General features: G+C 31.9%; 1 protein-coding gene across 4 annotated transcripts in view; it reads left to right on the plus strand.

The window, feature by feature from the left end:
* Positions 1-7,599: 7,599 nt before the first annotated feature.
* Positions 7,600-23,779, plus strand: part of LOC142626729 (TMV resistance protein N-like) — a 68,421-nt gene continuing 52,241 nt past the window's right edge. For all 4 annotated transcript variants that reach the window (XM_075800435.1, XM_075800436.1, XM_075800437.1 and 1 more), the window contains exons 1-3: positions 7,600-8,325; positions 8,882-9,995; positions 10,168-10,428. In XM_075800435.1, coding sequence (XP_075656550.1) covers positions 7,832-8,325; positions 8,882-9,995; positions 10,168-10,428 — 1,869 coding nt within the window. In that variant the 5' untranslated portion in view covers positions 7,600-7,831. The remainder of the gene's footprint in view (positions 8,326-8,881; positions 9,996-10,167; positions 10,429-23,779) is intronic.

Genomic DNA, 23,779 nt, shown 5'->3' on the forward strand with positions numbered 1-23,779 from the left:
ATCAAATTGTCAATAAGACCTTTAATTTTATGGTATTGATAGATTTGGACACAACCTTCCTGGATCTACGAACATCATGAAACCATTTTTCCTATTAAAAAAAAAAAATTTAGCATGTTCACACAGGCAGTGATTTACTACTCTTTACAACTTGGAAATTACCATAGCACCCCAATGTAGAAATATCATAATATTATAAGGTGGCGTTTGGTATGGGGTAATGTTTTAGGATTCCCAGGAATGTTTAAAGATTCCCATGTTTGGTTGCAAATTACGCTAGGGAATCAGATGCCAGGGGAATCCTTAAACCCCTCTCAGTAGGAATGTGGATTCCCTTTAAAACAGGTGGGAATCCAGATTCCCAAACTTAAAAGAAATTGTATTTTTTATAAATTAACAATTTTAACCCTTTTTCCTTATCATTTAAGCAATTAAGATAAACTATAAAACAAATTATCAATATCTTCTCTCTTGTCTTTATCTTTTCCCGCCAAAACAACATAAACATGATAAATAACTCTGCTAATAGTTATTTTTGTATTATTCTTGTCATTTTGAAATGTTAGATCACAGTTTTAATGAATGTGTTGCTAATTAATAGTTTATATAATGTTTTTTATCTATCTATTTAGAGTAAGATATTTTTTTAAAGGACTAATTAATAGTTTATATATATTTTTTCATTATTTATTTAAAGGAAGATTTTTTTTTAATGGGCTTGGTACTTCACATTCAAATCTAAGGACAAAATGGGAAATACAAATAATTCATTTAAGATTCCTGGGAATACACCAAACATTATCATCTCACATTCCTAGGAATCTCCCAATGAAACCAAACATAGGAATAGCTACATTTCTAGGAATGTGATTCCTAAGAATCACATTCCTGGGAATCTAGATGTCAGGAGTAATGTGAATTCCCCATACCAAACGCCACATAAGAGTCATGTAACGGGTATCTTAGAGCAATTTTTAATAAACCATATTAGGAAAATTTTAAACATCACTTTCATGAGAATTATAAAAAAACTGTCATGAGAATTATAAAAACAACTTTCTGAAAAATTAATTGTTTTATTATTTTCTCATAAAATATTTCTAAGCTATCCAAAAAAATAAAATATCTTTAAAAATAATTCTTAAACCAATACCTTTAGGATATTCATTAACGTTCCATATAATTTTTTTTTTTGACTTTTTAACGTATTATAATATACAAACACACAACAGCAAATACTTTTAATCGAATTCAATTGGGCCAAATCAGTCATCATAACTGTATTTATAACATAATGACATCACCAACCAATACTCAACGGTTTTTTTTTTTCCTGGGTAGAAAGACTCAAAGATTTCAACATATGCATTTCATAAAGACAAAGTATAATTGATTGTTTATTGGGTCATACAGAATACAGATAAATTCAACCAGGTCTGAAAGTGAAATGCAGAGTATTTTACACCCGGCCCAGCGGAAATTTCTTCGTACTTTCCTTAGTCCAAAATTTTGAAAGTTTTAATCAGAAAATGCACATCAGTCCAGCTACACTCCAAAGTCCAAACGCCAAAGATAAAATAGTGTTGGTTAACCATAAAAAAAAAATATTCGTTAGAATATAAAATATTATCTCTAACTACTTTGCCTGTCTGCTGATATGTTAGTGCTAAAGTAAAGATATAAAACATATATAAAAATAAAAAATAAAAAAAAATCCACACAAAAAAGGGGAAAAAATTGAGAGAGAGGGAGAATAATAGTAGAGTTCTAAATAACATTGAAATTCATCAACATAAGTCAAGATACCAAAAAAAAAAATGAGAAAGAGAGAAAGTAATAACCTTTTTATGTGATAAAATATGTATAGAGTGGAGAGAATAGCAAATTTATAGTAAGAGGATGGGATAAGAATAGTCAAAATGAAAGGAAGATGAAGAGATAAAGGAAAAATGATATTAATGTTGATAGTAGTGGGAAATAAAAAAGTAAAAAATAAGGAAAAAAGTTAGAGAAAATGTAACAGTAAACTACAAAATTAATAAATAAATAAAAAGAGTCAAAAAATAAGAGAGAAAGAATTGAAAATAAGTAGGTGATATGGTCACAAATGTAACTCAACTAGAACGTAACAAAAATAAATACTACACTTTAACTTTTAGATATATATATATATATATATATATATATATATATATATATAAAGAATTTTGCTAATGTGTGCCCTTAGAGCACACAATAATTATTCATTTTTAAAAAAAAAATTTCGAGAATTGAATAAGTATTAACAATTTTTTCAATTCCTAAAATTTTTTTACTATAAATAAATGGCTTAATGTGTATCCTAAGATCACATATTTACCGGACCTATATATAAATATAAATGTATAATAATGTGTAATTCAGCGCAACAATAATTTACCTTAAGAAATGTACGAATTCATACGGACCAACACTGATTCTTTATGGCCTATCCTTCCTTAACCACCTGTCACCCACTGCCACCACTTAACAGTATCATCGTATGCAAATACAAATCCATTGCGTGAAAAGAAGAGGAAGGCAGTCAAAATGGAAAAAGAAAAAGAAGAAAATAAAGTATAAAGAATAAGGACGAAGGAAACAAAAATGAGTGGGGTGGTCAAAAAAGAGAAAGGAAATTGTATCCTACTTTCTTTCAGTTATATTTTATGGAAAAGTGTGAAAGTGAATCAATATTGTATGTAAGCTACTCTCCAAGTCTCTATAATTATAAAAGTGTTTCACATTAAAGGTTCATTTAGATATGGTTTATTTTGCTAAAAATTAAAAACAATAAAAAAATTAATGTTCACGCTCTTGACACTATTCATAAGTCTAAAATCACTGTTCATGGACAATGAACAATGCCAAAAGCGCTGTTCAGGAAAAAAAAAAAAGGCAAAAAACCCAAACGCCTAAAACGTAAAACCCAAACGTTACCTAAGTGTGCGTTTGAATACCGCTTATTTTGCTGAAAATTGAAAACAATAAAATAAAAATAAAAAAGTTATTGTTTGAGCTTTGGTTACTGTTCATATGCCTGATTTCACTGTTCATGTCCTATGAACAATGCAATAAGCACTAGACTTTAAAAAAAAAAAAAAGCCCCAGATGCAGACGCTCCAAATGCAATCGCAAACCAAACGGAGTTTAATTACCCGTTTGGGTACTGATGAATTTCCTAGCGTCCAGCATTTTGCGTTTCCCTTTTTTTTTTTTTTTTTGAGAAGCATTTTGTGGCTGTGGTTTGTTTTGCTAAAAATTGAAAACAATTAAAAAAAAAAATTGTTCACGCGCTTGACACTATTCATAAGCCTAAAATCATTGTTCATAGACAATGAACAATGCCAGAGGCGCTGTTTAGAAAAAAAAAAAAAAAAAAGAGGCAAAAAACCCAAACGCCTAAAACGTAAAACCCAAACGCTACCTAAGTGTGTGTTTAGATACCGCTTATTTTGCTGAAAACTAAAAACAATTAAAATAATAATAAAAAAGTTATTGTTTGAGCTTTGATTACTGTTCATATGTCTGATTTCACTGTTCATGTTCCATGAACAGTGCAATAAGCACTAGACTTAAAAAAAAAAAAAGCCCCAGATGCAGACACTCCAAACGCAATCGCAAACCAAACAGAGTTTAAGTACCCGTTTGGGTACTGATGAATTTCCTAGCGTCCAATGTTTTGCGTTTCCTTTTTTTTTTTTTTTTTTTTTTGAGAAGCATTTTGTGGCTTTGGTTTGTTTTCTAGTGGGTCCCGTGCACTATACACGGATCCCACAAACCTCTTTTTTTAACAAAATTTTCATTAAAAATAGGTCCCATAGCACTATTCACATATTTAAAAATTATTTTGCTATAATGTTTTCAATTTTCAGCAAAATAAGCGGTATCTAAAATAACAACCAGTTTTCTCAAATTACGCATCTGGGCTACACAACTGTGAAATTACATTCTCTAAAAGGTGAATCAGACTACAAGCAGTATGCTAGTATTTTCACAATAGACCATCGTTGTCTTCTTGGCCTTACAACAACTAACATTCAATTTCTTCACACTACCATTCCCATTCTCTCTCAAAAATCCTTTTGAGTCAAATCTCTCTTATTTTTAATTTTTCATTCACTTTCCTTTACCTAAGTTGTCACATATTTCTTTCTTTTCTTCCTTTTAGATCATCTAACCGTCTATCCAAATCACAATGACTTTTCTTACCAGAAAAAAGAGACTTTTCTTCCTCTTTCACACTGCTATGCAAATGATAAAATTTAGCTACAAAATTGATTGTAACTTTAGAGTACAACTTTACTTAATATCTTTTTATTGAATGTGAATTTTGATAAATTTATCATTAGATTACATTTTTTTTCCCTTCATGCTTACAAAATATATAGAAAATTAAAGATCAATAGTTATGTCATCAATAAATTGTTTAGATTGCAAGTTTTTGTAATTTAAAATTATACAAAAAATATAAGCTTATAGATTATAGCGTAAATAATATTCAATTAACATAAATTTGACACGTGTTAAAGATAGAATTGTATTTAATACACTTCTATCTTTTTTTTTTTTTTTTTTTTTTTGATACGAAATACACTTCTATCTTATCACTTCACCCTTATCGCTTAGATACAAAATTAAATACACTTCTATCTTATCCTAATCCTATCTCAACACAATCCAAGATTTGTATTTTGAATACTACAGCTGTGATACATCAGTAACACTAGCTGCATGTGACTTAGCTGCTATCCATGATGACTATATCTATATACCTAACGGTTAGAATATAAAATATCATCTCTAACTACTCTGCCTGTCTGCTGATATCATTATGTTAGTCCTAGTCTCCCAGATATAATAAACTAATGAAATAGGTTCCATAAACAAAGGAAATGGATCATTGAGACCCATCCAATAAGTTTTAAATTTTTGGCCCACATTATTTTATTTATTTTTTGGTTAAATTTTGATACTGCAAAGAAATTTCTTATAACTTTCCTGGATCAAAGAAAGCGCGTGTACCAAAAAATCACTTGCCAGTCAAAAAAATACTAATTTAAGCCTGGCATAACAACAACTAAAACTCAATTCATTGACTCTCTCATTCTCAGCCAATTCTCGTTCTTTCTCAAAAAAACCATTGTGAAATATCTCTCATTTTTTTTTCTCATTCACTTCGCTTTTTAAACTCTTACAATTTTAATTTCCTCGCATCTTTATTTTCTCTCTCCTCTCCTCTTCCTTTTAGATTTTCTCAACTGTCTCTGCATCAAAATCACAATGGCCCTTTCAACCACCAGAGGAACCTCCTCTTCCTCTTCACCCAACGATGCAGATATGATTTGTTCTTGAGCTTCAAAGGAGAAAACCCTTAATTTTAAAGCATTGATAGATTTGGACACAACCTTCCTGGATCTACGAACATCATGAAACCATTTTTCCCATTAAAAAAAAAATTTTAGCATGTTCACACAGGCAGTGATTTACTACTCTTTACAACTTGGAAATTACCATAGCACCCCAATGTAGAAATATCATAATATTATTAAAGCATCCACATTGAATGTGGCAAATGGCAAATGGCAAATGGAGCCCTCTTTTGCAAATTTTTTTACAATTCAGCCCAAAGTTCCAGCTCCATTGAATGTTGTATTTTGCAACAATTGTAAAAAAATATACAATTGAGCTACAGTACCATCTTAAATGTAAGATGGTACTGTAGCTAATGGGATAATTTTTTTTTTAATTCTCTCTCTGTCCACTTTAGCCTCGGGAATATCTCTCTCTTTTATCATTATTTCTCTTCTTTTTCTCTCTCTTCCTTCTCTCTTTCTCATCTGCTCTCTCACTGTTCAGACTCAAGACCCCGTAGGTTTGCTCCACGGTGGAATCGCATGGCTCCGATGGGTCGGCGTGACGGCTCCGATCGGCGTGGTATAATTTTTTGTTGTGGGTTTCTGGTATGATTTTTTTTGTTGTGGATTGCGATCGGCACGGGTTTCTTTGGAGGTGTGGGTTGCGATCGGCGTGTGGGTTGAGATGGATGATAGAGGATGAGTCTGGGTGTGCGATTGGCATGGGTTTCTTTGGAGGTGGTGGGTTTTTTTTTTTTTTTTTTTTTTTTTTTTTTTTTTTTCAGTTTTGCCGATTGGATGATGGAGGAGTTTGGTTGATTTGGATGATGGAGGAGGAGTCTGGAAGGTCGGTGTTGTGGTGGCTGTGCCGTTGATCGGCGTGATGGTTTTTTTTTTTTTTTTTTTTTTTTCGCCGATCTGGGTTGATATGGATGATGGAGGAGTTGTGTGGAGGAGTTTGGTTGATATGGATGATGGAGGAGGAGTGGAAGATCGGCGTTTGTGGTGGCTATGCCGTTGATCGGCGTGATGTTTTTTTTTATTTTTCAAGTTTCGCCGATCTTGAGTTGTATAGAGGAGTTTGAAAGAGACGAGGTGAAAAGTTCAGTGAGGATAAAATTGGGAAAAAAAAAGGGAAAAAATATTTTATTGTAAAGATATATTATTTTAATGAGTAGAATAGAAAAATAAAAATTTTGATGTTGGGGTATTGTAAAATTGTATGATATAATTGATAAAGTAGTTTTTTAGATGGTAAAATAAGATAGAATTAGGAAATATGAATGTGGATGCTCTTAGTCATGTAACAGGTATCTTAGAGCAATTTTTAATAAACTATATTAGGAAAATTTTAAACATCACATTCATGAGAATTATAAAAAAACTGTCATGAAAATTATAAAAACAACTGTCTGAAAAATTAATTGTTTTATTATTTTCTCATAAAATATTTCTAAACTATCTAAAAAAATCAAATATTTCTAAAAATAATTCTTAAACTAATGCCTTTAGGGCATTTGTTAATGTTTCCATATTAGTGTGTGTGTGTATATATATATATATATATTTTTTTGACTTTTTAACGTATTATAATATACAAATACACGACAGCAAATACCTTTAATCGAATTCAATTGGGCCAAATCAGTCATCATAACTATATGTATAACATAATGACATCACCAACCAATATAGACTCAACGTTTTTTTTTTTTCCTGGGTAGAAAGACTCAAAAGATTTCAACATATGCATTTCATGAAGACAAAGTATAATTGATTGTTTATTGGGTCATACAGAATACAGATAAATTCAAGCAGGTCTGAAAGTGAAATGCAGAGTATTTTACACCCGGCCCAGCGGATATTTCTTCACACTTTCCTGAGTCCAAAATTTTGAAAGTTAATCAGAAAATGCACATCAGCTTCCAGCTGCACTCCAAAGTTCAAACGCCAAAGATAAAAATATTATTTGTTAACCATCAAAAAAAAAAAAAAATTATTGGTTAGAATATAAAATATTATCTCTAACTACTCTGCCTGTCTGCTGATATGTTAGTATCATTGAGACCCATTCAACATGTTTTAAATTTTTGGCCCACATTATTATTTTTATTATTATTATTTTTCTTGGTTAAATTTTGATACTGCGAAGAGATTTCTTCGAACTTTCCTGGATCAAAGAAAGCGCGTGTACCCAAAAAAATCACTTACCAGTCAAAAAAATACTACTTATTTTAGCCTGGCATCACAACAACTAAAACTCAATTCATTGACTCTCTCATTCTCAGCCAATTCTCGTTCTTTCTCAAAAAAACCATTGTGAAATCTCTCTCATTTTTTATTTCTCATTCACTTCGCCTTTTAAACTCTTACAATTTTAATTCCGTTGCATCTTTATTTTCTCTCCTCTCCTCTTCCTTTTAGATTTTCTCAACTGTCTCTGCATCAAAATCACAATGGCCCTTTCGACCACCAGAGGAACCTCCTCTTCCTCTTTCACCCAACGATGCAGATATGATGTGTTCTTGAGTTTCAGAGGAGAAGATACCCGCAATGGTTTTACCAGCCATTTGAATGGTATTTTGCGTTATAATGGTATTAACACTTTTATGGATGATGAGCTTCAAAGAGGAGAAAAAATTTCCGCTAAACTTCTTGAAGCTATTGAAAGTTCAAAGATTTCGATCATTATATTCTCTAAAAATTATGCATCCTCCACTTGGTGTTTGGATGAACTTGTCAAGATTCTTGAGTGTAAGAATAATGGCCAAGTGGTGTTACCGGTTTTTTACAAGGTGGATCCATCAGATGTACGTAACCAACAGAAAAAGTTTGGAGAAGCACTCGCAAAGCATGAAAAAAAATTCAAGGATAATAAAGAGAAGGTGCGGAGATGGAGGGCAGCCCTAAATGAAGCCAGCCATATATCTGGTTGGCATTACAAAAATGAGTATGTGTTTAATCTCTACTTTGTTATCACCAATTAATTTTATTGCTAAACAAACAACAACCCAAAAAAAAAAAAAACCCTTCTTGTTTGCTTTTTTATTAAAAAAAAGAAAAGAAAAGAGATTATAAAAAATTTATACTTTGATCATATCTTTTAGTAGTGAGCTAAATAGGATATAAGGTTTAGTGATAGAAAGGGAAGAATATATGATAGATACTCTTATCAATTAATTTGAAACTTCTTTAATGTCATGTTTAGAAAATTTCCCCTAAATTTTATAATAAATTCATTCAAGTGTTAGAAGTGGATTTTCAATGAGTTTGTTTCCTTTCCAAAGCAGATATTCCATGCATCTTTGTGCTAAAAGCCTAAAGTCGATTTTTGACCCCAAAAAAAAAAAAAAGTTCGTAATGATAGTTCTCAAATTTATGAATTACGTGCCATTTAATTTTAACTAACAAAATTTCTGTTGTAGTTTACAAACTAAACATGTTGAATTCATTTCAAGATCATATTTCTATTTTCTAACATGTTTTAAATGCTTTGTGATTGGCAGCCGCACTGAATTTAGATTTATCGAAGAAATTTTAGAAGAGATCTTAAGTGCTAAATTAAATCGTACACAAGTATTTGTTGTTAAATACCCAGTTGGAATGGACTCTCGCATAAAGGAAATAAGTTGTCTGTTAGATATTGAGTCAGATGATGTTCGCATGTTAGTGATCCATGGTCTTCCTGGAATAGGTAAGACAACAATTGCAAAAGCTATTCTTAACTTAATTGCATATCGTTTTGAAGGAAGTAGCTTTCTAGAGGATGTTAGAGAAAACTCAAAAACAATTGATGGTGTACTCCAACTACAAAAGGCACTTTATTATGAGATCTTAAGGGTTGGAAAATTGAAAGTGCATGGTATATCTAAAAGAATCAATGAGATAATGGAAAAGCTTCGGTACAAAAAAATTCTTTTAATTCTAGATGATGTGGACAAATTAGAACAAGTAGAAAATTTGCTTGGAAATTGCAATTGGTTTGCTTCTGGAAGTAGAATTATTATCACAACAAGAGAGAAAAAGTTGCTATCTACTCTACGAGAAGATTGTCATTTATTTTACTATGAGGTTAAGGAATTAGATGAATGTGAATCTTGTGAACTCTTTTGTCATCATGCACTCAAAAGAAACAAGCCTACAGAAGATTATTTGGAGCTCGTACACCAATTTATAGGTTATGCCAAAGGACTTCCATTAGTTTTAAAAATAATAGGTGCTGATTTATATGGCAAAAATTTACAATGTTGGAAAAGTGCATTAGATAAGTACAAAAGAATTCCTAATTCGAATATTCAAGAAGTACTTAAAATAAGCTACGATGGATTGGACCAAAATCAACGTGATATTTTCCTTGATATTGCATGTTTTTTTAAAGGATTCTACAAGAATTTGGTTGTAGATACATTACAAAGTAGCAATTCTCATGATCCATACTATGATATTGAAAAACTTATCGATAAATCTCTCATAGTCAATACAAAAGATGACAAATTATTGATGCATGACTTAATACAACAAATGGGTTTGGAAATTGCTCGACAAGGATCAGAAGTGTCAAAAACATATAGAAGGCTATTGTGTTATGAGGATGCTCTTGAAGTACTAAATGAAGATACGGTATAAGTCCTTTTGATTTACCTTTTTCCTTTTTCTCGCAATGCAAATATAAATAATTTTTTTCTCATTGTGTTTGATTTATCATTTTAATGTTGAAGATGATTTTGTTTTAAATTTAATATTCATATGTTTTGTTGTCTAATGTGATTCATGTGATTCTTTGTCCAATTAGGGATTAGATGAAATTCGAGGCATAGCATTGTCCTTGCCACATCCAAGAAAGATGCGATTGAATCTTGGAAAGATGAAAAACCTCAAATATTTGACAATTCGCAATGTAATTTGTGAGGACCTTAAATATCTTCCCAATGGGTTAAGGTTACTTGATTGGAATGAATTTCCTTTATCGTCCTTGCCGTCCACCTATGAACCTACAAAACTCGTTGTACTTAACATGCGAGAGAGCCACATTGAATTGGACCAGCATTTCGAGGTATAATCATAGCATTTATAAATTCTTATTAGGTTTTTTTTTTTTTTTTTTTTGTTAATGAGTACCTAAGGTGCATTTTTTTTTTGTTGCTAAAACAAAACCATGCATTTAATACTATATAAAATAAATTTTCTATAATTTTTTTTTAATATATAAAATCAAATTGTGTACAAATATTTAAAAATGTACGCCTAACCATAAAAAGTTTATGGTGCAAATCAATGAACTATTGACAAATGTTTTTCTTTTATTTAAAAAAAAAGAAGAAGAAGAATAGTGCTATAGATAGTACAAGTTTTACTACATTGAAAATACAAATTGATGTGTCACAAATTATAAAGAGACAATTCAAATATTCATTTATGAGGTGGTTAAAACCTAACAATCACATTCTTTGCCACATTAATTTGAAGATTTATGTTTATAAAATTGTAGTACCTTTAACATTTTTATTTTACCACCGCATATCCTTGGTGCGATGGTCACTCTACAAGTATAAGTGCTTATAGAGTGTGGGGGGTAAGGGCCGGAGTTCAAGTCTCCAGGAGGGAGCTTTACACACATATACACTTAGATTAGGCTAGAGTAGAATTCTATCTTGTATTAAATAAAAAAAAAACATTTTTATTTTAAAAGTGTATTATAATTCATAATTGAACAGTTATTATTTCTGTTTCTAAAAAAAAAAAAAGGAGTTATTATTTCCTAATCATATATATTTATTGCTAGATGAGTTTGTAAAATTTATGCAGTAAAACTTATTATACATTTAACATTTTTATTTTAAAAATTGTGTATTATACTTTTTTTTAAAGGAAAAAAAAATGTCTATTATAATTCATTATTGATCATTTATAAATCTATGCTCTTAGTCTATCATTTTAAAGTTTGTTTTCTTCTTACTAATAAATTTAAAAAACTTTCCTTCTAATACAGAGATGTCGGTTCGATACATTGAAATATATGGATTTCAGCTCTTGTAAAAATATTACAAAGGTACCTGACTTATCAGTGATTTCTCCACACATAATGAAGCTGGAACTTTATGAATGCAAAAATTTAGTTGAGGTTCATCAATCTAATGGACTTCTTGAAGAGCTTAAATATTGGGATCTCGTTGGATGCCAAAATATTAGAATTTTTCCAAGAAACCTCCGGTTGAAATCTCTTAAAAGGTTTTATTTTAATTGTTGTGGAAGTCTTCTGCAAAGAACGGAAATATTAGCGGTGCTTTCGTCAGTAGGATATCTCATTAGCCTTCTTAGCTTGGGTATAAGTTTAAAAAACGTGAAAGATTCAAGTAACATCTATAATTTACGAAATCTTAGGGTGCTCCATTTGTATGATTGTGAAAATTTTCCAAAAGCCAGAGGTACTTCTGGTTGCTTCCCCAAATTACAATATTTAGGTTTCCGTGACAGCAACATCACTACCCTCCCTGAAATTGCAGACAGATGTCCGAAATTAGAGACCCTTTCCATTCGCAATTGCCGGTACCTTCGGGAAATTCCAAGGCTTCCACCTTGTATAAGATATGTATTTGCAATAGGGTGCAATTCGTTGAATTCACAATGTAGAAGAAGATTATTTAGTCAGGTATCTCTCTAATTTATATAATAAAAAAAAAAACAATTTTGGTTAACTTTCCTTACTAAATTTGTTGAACTGAAATTTTGTTAATTGCAAGCAGCTTGGAGATGTGATAGGGCTTCCACGGAATTTAGTATGTGGTTATCCTAATATGAGATCATCGCATCAGGAGTTTGGATCTGAATTGGGCTCTTCATCTGAATTGGACTTCGCTTCTAAGTGGTCTTCTTATAGCCTTGCACTTCCAGGAACTACAATTCCAAAGTGGTTCAACCATCAGAGTAATGGAAGTTCCATATCATTCTCAGTTGGTCAGAAATTTCCATCATTTGCTGTATGTTTTGCTATAAACATAAAACGCAAGGATAATGTGCCATTAGTATCTCAAGAGTTTGGTTGTTCTATCTACTTGTTCATTAATGGTTTTGAAGAAAGGCTCACGAGCTGTCTATTTTCACTTGATCCATTAGATTTTATGTGGTTTTGTTATGTAAGTGTTAGACATAACTTATTACAATGCAGCAGTTTAGGCGATCGGAATGATGTTACTCTTCGGTGTGAAATTTCAAATGACTATAGAGGAATAGCAGAAATTACAATAAGAAGGTGTGGGGTCCATGTGGCATGCATATGTCCCCCTCGGAATTCTACTGCAGATAAGGTATTAAAAGAAGCATCTTTTGATGAAAGATTAAAGTTATTTTTATCCAGAGTGGCTGCAGAGGTTCTTCCCTTCGAGCAAGAGGTGGCCGAACGCTCTGAAACACAAAATGCCAATTATTGCCCTCTTTGTGAAATAGCAGAAGATTCAGCCTTACATCTATTTCAATGTTGTTCCTATGCCAAAGGAATGTGGAATGGTGGTAGATGGGGTTTTCGCATTGAAATGATCCAAGCTAAATCTATAAAGGAGTTCATTGAACAAATAGTTGACCCCCCAAAGGAATTATTAGCAGAAAGAGTCACCAAAGATGAATTCACACTGTATGCAGTAGTGGCGATGAAAATCCTTTGGGATGCACGGGTGAAAGCTCTGGTTTCAGAGACTAAAGAAAGCATAAATCAGCTAGCCCATCGTCTTAACACACAGTATGACTCTAACTTGAGATCACTTGGGACTACGAGGCGAACTGAAGAGCAAAAAAGGGAACGTGCTTGGACCAAACCACCTGATCAACTGGTGAAGCTTAACTTCGATGCGTCATGTGATCAAAATAATGTAGGCTTGGCTGTGGTTGTCAGAAATCAAGAGGGGAATGGCAGAGCAATCAGACGTGGGATAAGCCTCTGCAATAAGATGGGCAATGCCATTGGCAAATGAGGAGAGACTTGAACAAGTTGTGGTAGAGGGTATAAAGGTAAGCACCCCAAGTATTTGATAAAATGTTACTATGGATATATAATGGTAAAATACAATACAGATTGCACAATTGGATTGCTATTTCTCTTCCTTTTTTTGTAGTCCAATGAATTTGTGCTAGAGATAATATTTATATTGTTAGCTGGTTGTTGAGGATTTATCTTTTAAATTGCAGCTACTATCATCAACTTCATTGTAAATTCATCTTGCAAGCTCGGCTGGGAATGGAGGAGCATAATGAAGGATATTTTGGCTTTGGCTTCTTTTTTCAGATAATAATGTACTGAACAGCCTCATAAAATGGGCACTGGGGTCTAATGACTCTAGTTTATTGTTGCCTGTAAATGTTCCCCCAACAGTAAGCAGATAGAAGTTTGTTACCTCTCTCTCCTCTTTCTAATATGTTGCTCACACAGTCACACATTGCATTCGTTTTCTGCTCTTCTTCAACATGTGTATTTGGACTATGATTTATCAATTTATTAATACTTAGCACCAGTTTGGAAAGGTCACTCAGATGCTAATGAGGTCTCTCTTGGAATCTTCGACCCTTTTGAAGGTACTAAGTTCACGTTATATGTATACCAGCTAAATAAATGTTGGAAATATAATTTGATTTTAATATTCGAGTAGTCATGAGGTTACTCTAGGCCTAGCTTGGACTGTTTTAATTTTGGTTAGTATGACTTAAGGCCTTTTGTATTATAGTTCTGTTAAATATGACAAAATATAAATAAGATTAAATGAATTGATATTCCAGTTGGCCAAGTTTAGAATAAATTGTCTTATTGAATGAAATATGATTTTTATGTTGTTCTTCTCATACAAATAATGGTTATTTCTCCTTGTGATCTTGAACATACCTCATGTTGGAGGCTAACTGGAACCTTTCTCCTGAATTGATATCCCTTAGCACTAAATTTAATATTCACTTCACCTAAAACAAAAATTCATGTATTAGAAATGATTTGGAACTATTGGCTGAATCTTAGATACTTTTCTTTTGTGGGGGTGGAGTTGGGGGACTATTGCAATGATTATCATTTACTATTTCAGGAAGCAGAGCATCTTTGCTTAGACAACTGCTTGCCAGAAACTGCACTATACTTGAAGAGCCAAAGCAGTCGACCAAGACAAAGCTGCAAATCCAATGCAAGCACCCCACTGCCCCCAATCAGCCTCTCGGTACTGGCAATTGACAAACCACTTCTCTAAGCCCACCATCACTAGCTGAAAAACTATGGTAAACCTTAGAATTATTAAAAACATCTTGTTCTTGAATAACCCCTAAATTTGTTCTTCTCCGGTTGCCTAGGGTCAAACTTATTGAAGACTTGACAGAGGAAAAAGTGTTGAAAATGAGGGTTTCTTTCACTATCTCACACACCCCAAAAATAGATCATGCCCTACATTGCAGCATCAGTAAGACTTCTATGGCTTTGGTTATAATTTGCTTTGATTGATGGATTTACTATGAAGTCATTGCATGGCCATGGTTAAAGTTGATGCAAGGGCAGCAACATTCATTGTGAGCTGGAACTGAATGAACTTTTGACTATTCTTAGATACACACCTTCTCCAACTCAAAACTGTCACCGCAGAAGTAAATAACTAGGATGACAGTATTTGTGCTCTCCTTTGCCACTTCAGTGCCTTGGATTCCCGTGGAAAGCCCAATAATTTTCTTCTCTTAGAAGAAATACATGATTCACACCGGCAGTTCTCTCTTCCGGTGAGTATTTTTTGAAAATTCCCTGTTCTACTATAGCTTCATTATTGAAATCCTCATCAAGATTGGGAATTCCACATTCCAAAGCTATCACTCTTGCTGCATGTTCATTGTCACCGGTGATCATTTTGTTGTTTACTCTAAAGAGTGCATATAGTCTTCTTACTCTTCCTCTTTTCGAAATCCCCACTTCTATTTTTCTTTGAATTGAGGGCCTTGACTTAGATTATCTCAGAATTTTGCTTGACTTTATCGATATTGATACCTAAATCATAGATTGCCCAATAATGTAGTACTTTTACTGTATGGCTTCCAAATCCTTCAATCGATCATGTAGAAATCCTGTTTGTAAATTGTGCTAGCTGTGTTGAAACCAAAAACTTGTTGCCTTATTAAAAAAAAAATTCTACTTTTTCTTAGGAAGTACATTCCCTCGTTGTTTCTTTACCAAGCCAAGATTATGTTAGCTTCATCTCATTAACTGTCAAGTACCTGTTTTGTCAGTGAAGATTTTTTTTTGTGGCTCAGTCCATTGTGTAACAAGCAGAAGGTTCTCAAACCCTAGTGTAATCAAGCATCAAGCATTTCATAGAATATGCCACATGTAAGAGCAGCTGATAGAGGTAAACCTTCCGGAGTTGCCACCACCATAAATGTGACTGTCCTGGCAAAAAGGCATGATCAATCATTGTGCACTATATCTCTAATACTTTGAGTTTTAAATATTTGTATGAGTATTAAGATTTAGAGTACCAGAGCAACAAATGTTCTCTCATGTCAGCTCTTAAAGTTGCATACTATGGTTTTGTTATTTTAATTTTCTGTTCACTTTTTTTTAACATAATGTCTGCGTTTTCAACCAACATCAATGTAGTGGTTATCTTTAACATAATATTTTTTCTTTAAATCAAGCTTCAGTATGACCAGGCTGCTTGTCTTGTGCTATTACTCTCAAGAAAGAGGCTGCACCAGAGAATGATGCTTCCTATTGGTAGTTAAGGATAGGTGATTGGTTAAATTCATTTTTTTTTCATGATTATGTTTCAATCTTCCATTCTTTTCATTGTAAATGCATACATATGTGAAATTTAGCATTCATAAATTATCATGTAAGATGTTGATTTCGTTTACTCTTTTTTCCCCTTCTGTAACTACATCACCAGCAAGTATTCTTTGGCTTTGCCTTTTATGGAGACCACTCAAGAAGATTGGCTTTTAATGTCTCTTGGAAGTTTCCTAAGTCCTACATGCAGCACATATAGTTGTGAGTCAATTTTTTTTCATTTACTTTCTGTTCATCTGTGTTTGCCATTTACAACTCTTTCCCTTTGTCAGAATGTGTTATCATCTTTATGAGTTACAAAGAGTACAAGGGAAATACACTTTATTTTAAATGCTTTATTTTCTTGTGATGAAATCCATCAATGTAGAAGTTATTTAATTTGTAGGGAATTTTTATATTGCAATCATAGGAATGGACCCTTTATGCATGTGCCTGACATGAAGAATCTTTATGCTTAAGAACTTGTGATCTTGTTTGCAGAAAAGATGAATGCTCTTAATAAGTGAGTGAAAAGGCAAAGGCCAAGTTGTAATTTCAATAAAAGTACCTGATTGCCCTCGCTCCAGCCTCCCAGAATTTGCTTAGGTCATTGAGGTATGTTCATAAGCATTACTTTGTGTGTTACTCTGCTTGGGATATCTTGAATTAAACTATTGAAAACTCTATCAAAGTTTGATTAACCTTCTTGCAGATCAATCTAAAACTTACTTTGAGCTTTAGGTTGATAAAGCAGTCACCTAAAACAAGCCCTGTCAGAGGTGATTTGTGCACTAGTTAGCTTGTAACTATATGTGGCCTGGTCATGAGATTGTTACTACCTGGGCCAGGGCATGTATAGCTTTGTGGAGGCCAGGTCACCAAAGATTAAAGGCATTAACTTATAAATTGGTACACTTGGCCCACAGCTTTTCATAGTCACCTTGTCATGAAATCAATCAACTTCTTTTTCTCTACATTGGAATATGATCATACATTCTTAAATACTCTCTCCTTAGTTAGCCACCTTGTTTAGGCCAATTTCATGTATATTGCTTCTCTCTAATGAACACACTTTTTTTTTTCTTTATATACAACCTAGGGTCTTTTTTTAAGGGGACAGTAACATATTCAGTTGAAGGAAAATATATGTATATTTCAAATAAGGTATGGCTAATAATAAAATTTTAATGCAAGCAAAAAATTCTCTTAGTAAGGACCAATAATTTTCCTGGTATACATTTAATGTTAACTTAATCCCATCAAAACCTCTTGCTTTCAAATGGGATTATGTGGTTTTGATACCTGAAACAGTGGAGGAATTGGGGCATACAGTACAAAGGTTTATCTCTCTCTCTCTCTCTCTCTCTATATATATATATATAATAAAATATTAAAAAAAACCATTGTGTATATATATATATATACACACACATATACATAAAAGAAATATTAAAAAAATTAATCCCATGGGAAGCAACAGCCACCATGGCCTCCCTTTGCTTTGCATTTGATCATGGCCTGCGTGATTCATACCCATACTGCTTAATTCCTTTTGTGGTATTGTTGTTCTCTTGCTAGAGTTACCATTATACTTAGATGTACTATGACTTCAGCATTGTTGCAAAACCTTGGGAACTGAGTATTCTTATAATTTCTTTGGTGTTTTTCTCCTTATTGAAGCAAAAAATTTAAAGTCTGATTTGCTGGCAATCGATCATCTTTCTATACCAATTATCCAACTAATGAAAAGATGGCAAACAATTTCCTTTTGAAAAATATTTCTAAAAAAGTACTAGTATTTTTTTGTAACTTGTCAATGTGTAAATGTGTTTTTTTCTTTTTTCTTTTCTCTAACTTATAATAATTGTTGGTAATATAATTTGGTTTCAACACTAGAGCAGTCATGAGGTCACTTTGCTCTGAGTTCAGTTTGCATATGCTTCATTGTAATTTTAGTTAGTATGATTTAGGGCCTTCCACATTGCTGATTTGTTGAATATGACAAAAATATAACTAAAATTAAAAGTGGTCTGATATTCTGGTTAGTCAAGTTTGGAGCAAGTTGTTTGATCCACTAAAGTTTGTGTTTTTAAATATGATTCTCAAAGTAATGGTGTTTGTTACTTCTTTGTCCATTTGAATGTATGGAATTCACCCTCAATGTCGTTGGTCATTTATTTCTTAACTGTATTCCTATGAAAATTCAAGGATGAATGACTATTTTTTTTATTTATAAATTTCATGGGAATTTTTTATACTTAATAAAACTAATAATTACTTGGAATAGCTATTGATTTGTCATAGGATTGGTCTTATTTATTGAATTGGCCTTTTGGGGGGGGGGGGGGGGAGCTTTTCTTTTTACCCTGATGTCCTATTAAAGGCTGGCTAGAATGTGGTCTCTTGAATATATATCCCTTAGTCTTGAATGTGGTCTCTTGAATATATCTCATTTAATGTACAAGTACCTGTTTTGTCAGTGCAGATACTTATGTCTTACTCCAGTGTCTCACAATCAGAGATCCCTAGCCAAGGCATGATAAACTATCATGTCTTTCATAGAATAAGCCAAAGTTTTCTTCTAGCCAGAGGCATACCTTTTGCAATTGCCAACACCATGATTATGACTAGCAGTGACAATACGAACAAGTGCATTGAAATATGTTGGTGCTGCCCATCTCTTAATACGTCCACCTTGATGTCTCCACTCTTTAGGGAGAACTTTTCAAATTGCCTGTATTGCTTGAAGTTACAGACAGCAGAAACAGCAACAACCCAAACGACAGCAACAATAATACTCCCAACATGATAATCGTATGCTGTTTGATTCCAAAGGCAGAGATTAAAGCACGGGCCAAAAGTACAATAATAATGGTTGCCTCAAATGCTTTAAAGACATACTTGAGTAAGCCTTTTGCTTTTTGGTGCTTTTTGGCACCAAAAATGTTCTTTCAATGAATCAGATCAGCCACATTACCACTAATAACTTGCTTTATGTAGGTTCCAAGAACCACAGCCAGTGCTTTTACTCTAGACTGACATGAAGCCTCAAAGTTCTTATTCCTCATCATGTCATTGAGCCACTTCAGATCAACACTGAGAAAGGAAATGGATTTGTTATGCAAGCAACCCTCATTAACAAACTGCACATCAATGGTCTTGGTCAATTGGTGCTGTATATGTGAAAGATTAGTTGTAAATCAGTACACCATCTTTGGTTCATTGCTTAGTAGGTCTTGATATGTGGTCCTTCCTTCTGTTGCTTTTGGGTTACATTGGTTGATGCCAAGAAGGTGATAGATGTTATTGCTTCTGGAAAGGTACATATAATCAGAACATAAGTAGCATCTGGCAGTTCCTCACTGTCTTATGTGGACAATTTAGAGGGACTTGAATAACTGAACATTTGAAGGCATCGAAAAACCAGTTGAGATATTAAATCTAGTTTCCTGAATCTGCAGATTGAAAGTTGTACAATGAATTTTTTGGGGACCTTTTAAATTTATGATTGTAATTCTTTAAGAGGCTCTACATTTTGAACACTACTCTTCTTTAATAAAACTCATTGATTACTTATAAAAAAATAAGTGTTTGATTGTTTTACTTCCTTGGCCTATTCCTAGTTTATATTTCTGTTAAGATTGTCAATTAGTATGGCCATTGGTCTTTGTACCAATGGCTTCTCCTTTCCCTCTCACAAGCAAGGGAAAGATGTTAAAGTTGTGGGTTTAATCTGAAATGCGTAAATGATTAGTATTTACCAATCAAAACTGCAATGTGATCGTTGAATTCTATTTGTGAAGAAAGGGATGGAGAAACTAAGATAGGAAGCTTTGTGTTTTGATGGCTCTCTCTTATGATGTTTAGCTTTGGAGTGACACTATTTAGGAAGAGTCATAGTATGCACACCTTCAACGTTTAAATACAGATGTAAGTTTGAAAATTTTACATAAGATACAATTATCTCTCCTTGGCCACTCTAGAGCCTTGAATTCCTATAACCCAGTACCTAATGGTTTTAGGGAGGCACATAATTGGAATGTCCTTTGAATATTGCTTTTTCTGCTTTAAGCATGTACCCATCATAGCCTTGTCTAAAATGTAGGATCTTGTCATTGTAAAAATATCGACATTTTACATTTGCTCTTCAGGCTAATAATTTTGAAAATTACAATGTCCACTTTTGCTTCACCTACTAAATGCTTGTTTGGCTTGAGGTTTTAGACTCTACGCTAAATTACCTATTGCTTTGGAGTTATTGTCTCTAGTGATCATCTTAACATTTAACTTTGGCAATTATACCCTATTGTTCACACAAACAATTTATTAAGTCGTAGTCCACTTGTTTCTGCTGTTCTAGCACTGGTTGAGATCATTCAACATCGCTAGCCTTGATAGCTTGAATAAGATCTGAGGCTTTTCTTTAAGGTCAGCATGAACCTTCTCCTTCTCCTCCTATATTGTTGGACAGAGGTGTTGTGTTCCAAACTCATATATGCTGTATCACTATGATTGCAAAAATTGCACTATTTTGTATTGATCCATATACCTTTTAACTATCTTTCTTTGGACATAATATTTCAAATATAATCCTAGTATTTTTTGTGAAAGGGAGATAGCATCACATGTTGCACTTAATGCTACCTTGTTTTGCGTGGTTGGCTTCTTAGTTACTAGAATATTCTAGCTATTGATGATATGATTAACTTTCCTATACAACATTGGTGGGTCTAAGGGAAGTTTTGTGGCTCAACTGTACTATCTGTATGGCATGCATTGGGTGTGTTACAATCTATCCTGGTATTGCATTCTATAACTACATTTTCTAAATCAGCCAATTCTAAATGCAAAGAAAAGTGTTATTGCACTTCTTCTAAACTTAAAACTTGTACTCCTGGTTCAGCATTGGTGAGCTTGTTGCATATTTTAAAGATGTTAGTCGCATATCCACACGTTGTGCGTGATAAATTTTTTAGGATGATCTCATATTTTACTAACTGATGATTTGCATAACAAAGACATTAAATGAGAGATAGCATTGTTTATTAGATTCTCAAAAGTAACAGTGTATGAGAATTTAATATATATATATATATATATTATAAATAAGCTAAAATGAAAGGTCAAAAAAGAAATTTTAAAATTTTCTAACTTTATTTCTTATGTAATTTCTACTTCTACCAGAGTACATCTTTTTTTTTTTTTATGATTAATATGGTTTCCATAGTTAGAGTTTGATTAGTTTTAAATTTAAATTTAGTATTATGATTGTATTTAATTATTGATTCAATTTTTTAAGTGAATTTTACTACACTGTAAAGTTTTTAATATTCTCCACACGAACTCTTTATTTTATTTTTTACTTATCCTTACAACCTCTTGTTTTCCAATCAACAGTTACTAATTGATGCTTGATTTTTTTTTTTATCTACTGTTTATTACTTTGTATTTTTTTTTTCTTTACCATCTCTCTCTCTATATGTGTGTGTGTGTGTGTGTTTCTCAAATAAAAAAAGATACTCAGTGTTGTTGAGTCATCCTACATCGGTAAGGTGTAATATTGAGGAGTTTATCACTTACTCCACGACACTAACTACCGCATGCAATTTTGGTGTTGGCATGTGAGTGTATTCCCTTATTTCATCCACTTCCCCTATATACATGTGTGTGTGTTTCTCAAATAAAAAAAAAAAAAAAAATCTCTCTTTCTCTGTCTCTCTCTCTCTTTCTCTCTCCATTGGCAACGTATCGTTATCCAAAAATTGATGATGATTCTATGACATTAAATATGCATTATTAGTTTTTTATTTTTTTTTTATTTAGTGTTTCTAACTTGATTTGTTTTGTATTTTCTTTTTCCTTTGATGCATTGCTCCTATGACATTAATATGCATTATTTAATTTAGGCAAAATATTATTTTAAAAAATTTTAAAAATTTAAAAGAAGAGGAAATATAAATAATTTAACGATATATATGGGGGATGTAACTTAATTTAAATGCTGAATAAAATTATATGAGAAAAAAGTAAAAATAAAATATATAACAGTAAACACTAACTTATCCAAATCATTCGATGTAATGTAATAATAATGTATTCTTATATACTATCTTTAATTCTTTATAATGCAATATGATAACATTTAACAATCAAAGTGATAAAAAAAAAATTTAAAGCACAAAACTAAATTTCATCAACCAAAATAGAATTCTAAAGAATACAACACTTTATCAAGCTAAAATAGAGATGCAAGAAAAATAAAAATAAAATCCACCAAAAAATTGAGGGAGAAAGAGTGGGAAATAACCAATTTTTTGTGAGAGAAAATTATGTAAAAAATAGAAGAGTGAATGGAAAATTTATACTAAGAGAATGATTATAAAAAGAAACAATATAAAGAAAAATAAAAGGAAAGAGGAAGAATGATATCAAAGTAGAATGTTTAGGGAGATGAAAAGGTAAAGGGAATGAGAAAGGTTGGAGAAAGTGTAAATGTTAAAAAAATTAGTACAATTTGATGAGCACAATTTTCTTTTATTTGAATTTAAGTAAAATATTACATTTTTTATTTTTTAATACAAAAAGAGAGAGGGAGAGAGAGAAAAAATCAATAATTTAATAATAAGGAGGATGTGGTTGAATTTGAATATTGCATAAAATAAGATGAGAAGAAAAAAAAATTAAAAGATATAATGATAAAAACTAAATTATCCAAATTATTCTATGGAATGGAATACTATTATATTTTTATCTACTATCTTTAATTTTTTATAACATAATTGGATAAAATTTAACGATCAAAGAGAAATAATAATAATAATAATAATAATAATAATAACTTAAAACACAAAACTAAATCGTATCAACCTAAATTAGAGTTCTAAAAAACACAAAAATTTATCAACCTAAAGTGGAGATGCAACAAAAATAAAAATCCACCAAAACATTGAGAGAGAGAGAGAGAGAGAGAACCTTTTTTGTGAGAGATAACTATGTAAAGAATGGAAGAGAGAATGACAAATTTATAGTAAGAGGGAGTGAATAAATAGAGACAAATAAAGGAAGATGAAGAGAAAGATGAATAGTGATATTAAAGTAGAGGGTAGTCGGAAGATGAAAAGGTAAGAGAAGAAGAAAGATTGAAGAAAGTGTAAATATTAAAAAAAAAAAAGTGAATGCAAAAAAAATTATAGGGAAATTGGAAATAAAAAGGAAATATATATATATATATATATATATATATAAGAAGAAAGATTGAAGAAAGTGTAAATATTAAAAAAAAAGTGAATGCAAAAAAAAATTATAGGAAATTGGAAATAAAAAGGAAATATATATATATATATATATATATATATATATATATATATATATATATATAAATGTTAAAACCGACAAAGATGAATATGTAAAGTTAATAATTTATTTATATTTTTTTTTTGTAAAGAAAAAGAATAATAATTATGTGGCAAATGATGTGGCATTAAGGTGGCGCAACAGGAGTTTAGCAGCTATAAATGCTACACTTCAGCTTTTAGTAATATATAGATATAGATTTGAGTAGGGGCTACGGAAACTTGAGGAAACATTTTTGGAGGTGAGCGGACTTAGTGAGACAGCTTATGTGCTTAGG

The sequence above is a fragment of the Castanea sativa genome, chromosome 3 (genome assembly GCF_040712315.1).
Source record: "Castanea sativa cultivar Marrone di Chiusa Pesio chromosome 3, ASM4071231v1".
Classification (NCBI taxonomy): domain Eukaryota; kingdom Viridiplantae; phylum Streptophyta; class Magnoliopsida; order Fagales; family Fagaceae; genus Castanea; species Castanea sativa.